This window comes from Echiichthys vipera (genome assembly GCF_963691815.1).
Source record: "Echiichthys vipera genome assembly, chromosome: 6".
In the NCBI taxonomy this organism is placed as follows: Eukaryota; Metazoa; Chordata; class Actinopteri; order Perciformes; family Trachinidae; genus Echiichthys; species Echiichthys vipera.
Genome location: NC_139831.1, coordinates 19,337,302 through 19,343,425, shown reverse-complemented (window position 1 = coordinate 19,343,425; position 6,124 = coordinate 19,337,302). Strand labels below are relative to the sequence as shown.

At 41.0% G+C, this 6,124-nt stretch overlaps 1 protein-coding gene across 1 annotated transcript; it reads right to left on the bottom strand.

Moving 5' to 3' along the window:
• Positions 1 to 1,498: 1,498 nt before the first annotated feature.
• On the bottom strand, positions 1,499 to 5,000 carry nsdhl (NAD(P) dependent 3-beta-hydroxysteroid dehydrogenase NSDHL; the record flags this gene model as incomplete). Its single annotated transcript, XM_083915074.1, has 7 exons — positions 4,860 to 5,000; positions 4,584 to 4,745; positions 3,220 to 3,366; positions 2,985 to 3,113; positions 2,612 to 2,754; positions 2,022 to 2,124; positions 1,499 to 1,831 (listed from the first exon to the last, which is right to left on the bottom strand). Exons 1-7 carry the CDS (start codon positions 4,878 to 4,880, stop codon positions 1,499 to 1,501), a joined length of 1,038 nt encoding a protein of 345 aa, XP_083771200.1. The 5' UTR covers positions 4,881 to 5,000.
• Between the last annotated feature and the right edge of the window lie 1,124 nt (positions 5,001 to 6,124).

Sequence of the window (6,124 nt, the reverse complement as noted above, 5' to 3'; positions counted from 1 at the left end):
CTTAGTTTTACCTTCTAAGTACATATTCTAGGTTGGAAGGCAGACAAAGCCTATTACAAACAAAATGTCTGATCAATGTGAGAGACTGTGTCTGTTTGTTTAAGTAAAAGACAAGAAAAATGATGAATATATGCTCCTGCAATTGACAACAATTTCTTCAAGAAATTGCAACAAAAAGCACTTTCTGAGCGACTGACCACAATATGCAGACCTTGAAAACACAACACATATATCAGCCGACCATTGTTTTAGTACAAAAAGTAATCTCACGCATGCCATGCATACATTCACAGAGTCTTTTCAAATCAGAAAAGGGTGTGTATAGATTTCGCAATGTATCAGAGGAGAGGAAATTAGCAAATCAGAGAGACAAAGTTTCACTGTGGTGAGCACACTGGCAAGTGCGAACGCTAAAGTTGATTATCAACCTGGATCCCTCTTTCCCCTGAACGAGAAACCAGTCAGACTGCTTTGCCCAGTGACGCTGACTCTAGCAGTGAATCATTTGGGTGCTGCTGCCACAGTATTAAAACGAGAATGCAAAGTGTCTGAATTTAACCCCCACATTGTCATCACCACACCAAGATACGGAATGACAAAAATGCTTCACCTAGAAAAAGGTTAAATCTTTGTAGCAGGTGGTTAATATAATTGACATGAATACTGGGGAAAAAATAAACTGGTGTTTACGAGGTCATCCGTTTTATAACTTTGTCCTCATTAAAATGAACGAATGACAGATGGATTAGGATATCTAATGATGCATTTTCATTGCCCATCCCATTATTGTATTTGAATGTCCTTGAATAGAATTTCATTAGTTTGAGTAACTCGCAGAAACACATGCCATCCTGATGATATACCCGATACCAGAGATACTCCAGCATCAGAGAGAATGGACAAACATCTATCTAACTGTTTGACAGCACACTATTGTCTAAAGTATGTTGTTAATTCAAGCAAAGGAGTTTATTCCAAACTCAACTAAACAACCAAAGATAAGAAATACACATCATTATCCAAAAACTTTTGGCCATATCATTTGAAGCCAGGCATCCTTTTAAACAATCATTTCCATGCCAGTTATATCAGGAGAATCATGGTTTAATGGCATGGATTAAGGCATTTTGACAAAAACAGCAGCATCTCAATGTGTGTACAGCACACGGATGAAACACACAAAACTGGAACAAGAATATGTGTCAGTCTTTAAACTTGTTGATTTTGCAGAATATTTATGTTGACATAAACAGTGGTTTTACTGTTTACTAAGCGCTTCAAAACTTTGAAAAGGTTGACTGCAGTGTGTGTTGACCAAAATCAGAAACGTTTGCTGCCATCTGCTGGTGAAAATGGTACATGCATGTTGAAAAGGCACACAGAGGCTTCACATAAAGATAAACATTTTCAATTGTCCATACAGGGTGACCAGATGACCTCATTCTCAGTGAGTGTAACTGTCCAGCTTTACATGTCTCAACAGTTTTCACCTCTACCATCAAGCCCCTTGTCTGAGGTGAGGGTAGCTCTGCACCGTGCGTGCTATCCCATCCTTCAGACTGACTACCGGTTTGTAGCCCAGGTCCTGCTTGGCGCGTTCACAGCTGTAGTAGTGGTGGGTTCCAGCCAGAGCCGCTCTCATCGGTGTGAAGGTGGGTTTAAAGGACACTAAAGGGCGCAGGATCAGGGCCAGCAGCCAGAGGAGCAGGGCCAGTCCGTACACAAGAGTGTAGGGGAGGTGGTAGCGGGGAGCAGCATACCCCAGACCTACCAACACCTCCGACATGAAGTCCCAGAATCTAACTGGCTCATCATTGGTGATGTGGTATGGCTGAAAGTATAGCAGAGGATACAAGAGTTAAGATGCGTTTTGTTTTATTATTTTATTTGAAATTCATCATGCAAATAATGGACTAATGAAAGTTCTGATCCTGAATAGAAAGGTGTGCAGTTAGTAGCAACATGAGTTCACAGACAGAATCCTTAAAACCAGCCATGTGTACGATTTTATTCTCACTCACTTTCCCACATATGGGCGAGTCTGGCCTCAGGCGTTCAGCAGCCAGGATGTGGCCATGAACTACATTCTCCACGAAGGTGAAATCCACCAGATTGGTCCCGTCACTGCAGAAAACAAAGACAGAGAATTAAAACAAGAAATGTACCAATAAGGATCCAAAAGGAAAACAACAGCTACAAGTTTTACCACACGGGTACAAGAGTCAATGGGTCTGAGCCACTATTTCAATGCTAATTTCAACTTAGCAGGGAAGTAGTGAGTAGGCCGCTGAGTGAGAGTGGATAAATAGGCGTACAAGTAGGTTTTAGAGCTAATGCAAATTTCAAAAACCAGTATTTCTGAGTACAGGGTAGGGACATAAATCCATGCAGATTTAATGATTTTAGAAGTGTATTCAGCTCCAGTAACTCTAGAGAGGCTAGTGGAACTAGCTGCACATGTTTAACTACAATACATGCATCAATAAGTGATATATATTGGAATGTTTAACTATTTTACAGTGATTATTGCTGAATAAGAGCAATCTATTCTACTTATATTAGTAGATGAACTAGTTGGATTGGCATCAATCATTAAAGTTCTCTGACTTACCCAATGATGAACTTCATCTTGCCCCTGCGAGCAGCGTCCACTAGAATAGGAACCAGCTGTGGGTCCCGAGGGCCAAAGATGCCATGAGGCCGGATGGCAACTGTGAGGAAACCCTTCTCCTTGTCACAAGCCTCGAGGACTATCTAAAACATACAAGCAATATGCAATATTAAACTCTGCATAATGTGAAACAGTATGATCATGTGCTCTCTTCTCTCTAGTGGGTCAGACTGATTGTGAAGGGCATGGACATGCAAATAACTCTGGAAATCCTGGAAAGATGTACTCACTTCTGATGCTTAAAAAAGATCAAAATAAACTGATACTGCTCTCATCATGACGAAACCAATATTGAAAAACAACAGTCGCCTACCTTTTCTTGCTCAATCTTGGTCTCTGTGTAATAGTCGATGGGCTTCTTGGCGTATGGTAGATCCTCTCCTCCGTTCTTAACATCTGTCCCTTCAAACACCACACTGGCACTGCTCGTCAGGACCAGTTTCTGGCGAATATCAAACCTTTTTATGGCAACTTTCATCCTTAAATAGTGAATTGTTGTCATAAACAAAAAGAAAAGCCGAGACTCTCATCCCCTCTGGCAGCCTCACCTGTACTCCAGCCTCGGTGCATGCCTGAATGACGGTGCGTGTGCCCTGAATGTTGACCCTCTCAAATAGCCGGCGGTCATCACTGGCAGGGGCTGGGGAGGCACAGTGGAAGACCAGCGACACATCCTTTACAGCTGGCAGCAGAGCCTGGAGCAGAATGTGACAGACACCTCACAACTATTAACAACTGGTCCAGGTCAGAGATATTTTTTTTAAGTCTTACGGCAGGTTTTCATTGGGCGTATGTGCGGTGGAACAGCAGACACAGACAGTCTGCATGCTCTCTGATAGACACAACTGAAAAATGTGTGGAACAAGTACGCGATTTGAAAAACAAACAAAAAAAGCAGTGACCAATGATCCATACTTGTTTTATGTATTTTCTTAACCATATATAATACTGAATTTATTTCTAACTTTAATTTTATAGGCCTACTTATATCTACCCCTGTTTTTTTGTTTGTCATTTATTAGGCTATTATTTGCCATGTATATTGTTTATTATTGAGTTCCAAAAAAATAGCAGAAAAAAAGACAGTATTTAAAAATGTGTGGAACAAGTACATAATTTAAAAAACAAACAAAAAAAGCAGTGACACCAGGCTATTTCAAATATATATAGTGGATTGGCAGGTTTTGATCATTTTCATGATGTAAAAATCTGGAAATTAGGCAGGAAAATCGAAAGGGTGGCAAGCAGGGGATGCATATTTTATCATTTATCAGAATAACATTGTTCATATATCTAATGCCGCATGGCGCTCATATTATTTAAAGCCGTTTATCAGTGTGATTCTCTTGTGAAATGATCACTCCAGTTGGAGTTACCATGAGCAATGCATCCTATGTCAGCAGCCCAACTGGTTAACACGGACGGCGAAAGGAAGCGAGCGCCTGCTTCAGCTGCTGGCGGAGTGTCTCAAATGTGCTGTTACAGTCGTTACCCGGCTGCAATGAGGCAGAGACGCTGACAGAGCAGATGCAGAAGACCTGCAAACGCCGACCAATCGGAGCAGACTGGGCTTTTTCAGGAAGAGGGGCTTAAATAGACAGGTGCTACAACAGGGGTTTCAGACAAAGGGTGAATACAGGTGTATTCAGACAGACAGTATGAGAAAATGTACATGTTTTTGAACATTAAAGCATGCAAACATATTCTATTAGCAACCCACAGTACAAGTACAAACCTGAAAATGAGCATAATATGGGACCTTTTAAACTTTTTTTACACGCATAGAATAAGTCTTTTCAATGTACATGCATATTCCAGGAGTTTGGCTACCAATGCCTAGATGTCACTGTGCCTCAAATCTCCTTTTTAGTGACTTAGTCTGACTCGGCTCGTGGGTTGTGGTGGGTGTCACCTGTTTGTCGCAGAGGTCTCCCTGATGGAAGGTGACACCAGGCAGCTCGTAGCTCTGGCGGATGTCAAACACAGACACGGAGTAGCCTCGATCCAACAGCTTCTCCACCAAGTGTCTGCCCAGGAAACCAGACCCCCCGATGACCGCACAGCGTTTATTACTCTGTATGTATGACACACAGAAATATACGTTCCAAGCAAACAGACAGCACTAGCATCATAAAGAGTTAAAGCAGATTTGCACGATAACAAAAAAAACAAAAACGTTTTAACTCACCGGTCGAACGCGCGTGGCCATGATGAGTGCAAAGTGACACACAGGTGAGCGGAAGTATCCGCAGGTACTGAGGGGGCAATACCTTTCCTTGCAGCCGGAATAATGAGTACCGAGGAGTGCTCTTTATTACTGAACACGCAGGGCGGACATGCGACAACTCTGGACGTAAAGAGTACGCAACACTGTACTTTTTACCTGCAGTCAACGCGTGCAACTAAACTTTACCCCGCACGAGCCGTCTGAATGAGCTGAGTGAGAGGTGCTCTGTGATTGGTGGAGCCAAAGCTCGGCACAAAGTGACGTTTCCTAATAACCAATGGTGAACAAGCTACGTCAAAGAACGCCACAATTTAAACCAATCGTGGACCGCAAACCGCTTCCTAGCTCAAAGACCACGCCCCCTGGTGGTCCATACGTCAGACCAATGATCCATACTTGTTTTATGTATTTTCTAAACCGCATATAATACTGGATTTCTTTCTAACTTGTTGATTTTATAAGTCAAATTGTATTCACACAGATGTAAGGCAACAAAACTACCTCCTACTTTATCACTTTCCAAATCAAATGCCAACAACAACGTACGGTGTCCTCGAGTGCTTAGAAAGGCGCCTATAAATAAAATATATTGTTATTATTATTATTATTATTATTATAATTATTATTAATTAGCTAAAATCTCTCAAATTTGGCGGACTCACTTATTGAGTTAAACAAATAAAGGAAAAAACAAAGAGATAAATGGACCAATGTTCTTTTAACTGCCAAATACCCTGCCAGTTGCATTGACTTATCGCCTACAATATAACTACAAAATGACGAAAAAGAGCAGAAAAAAGACATTAAAACAATGATAATAGCGCAGTTAAACAGCTAAAAATATTTTTAATTGTGAGTAGCCATACTGGGAGCCTGGTAACCACGGTAGCCTGGTCACGCTGTACTGCGGACACTCGTATTAATAATATTATCATTATAATAGCTTTCTTCAGAGATGACTTTAGTCAGTGAAGCCATGGGCGTTGGCTGCACATGGGCAATGTATGACCCTTATAATATACGATCCTATTTTTCATTTAAAGGCTATTATTACATGCCTAATATTTCATAATCATATTGTTTCTACCTTTTCATTTTTTTATCATTAGCTTATTCCTTGTTAACTAATTCTATTTTACTGTTATTTTATTGTCTATTAGAATAAGCTCTAATGTTAGTGTTGCTGACACTAGAGGTTGTATTGAGGCACTTTCATAGAGTAGCAC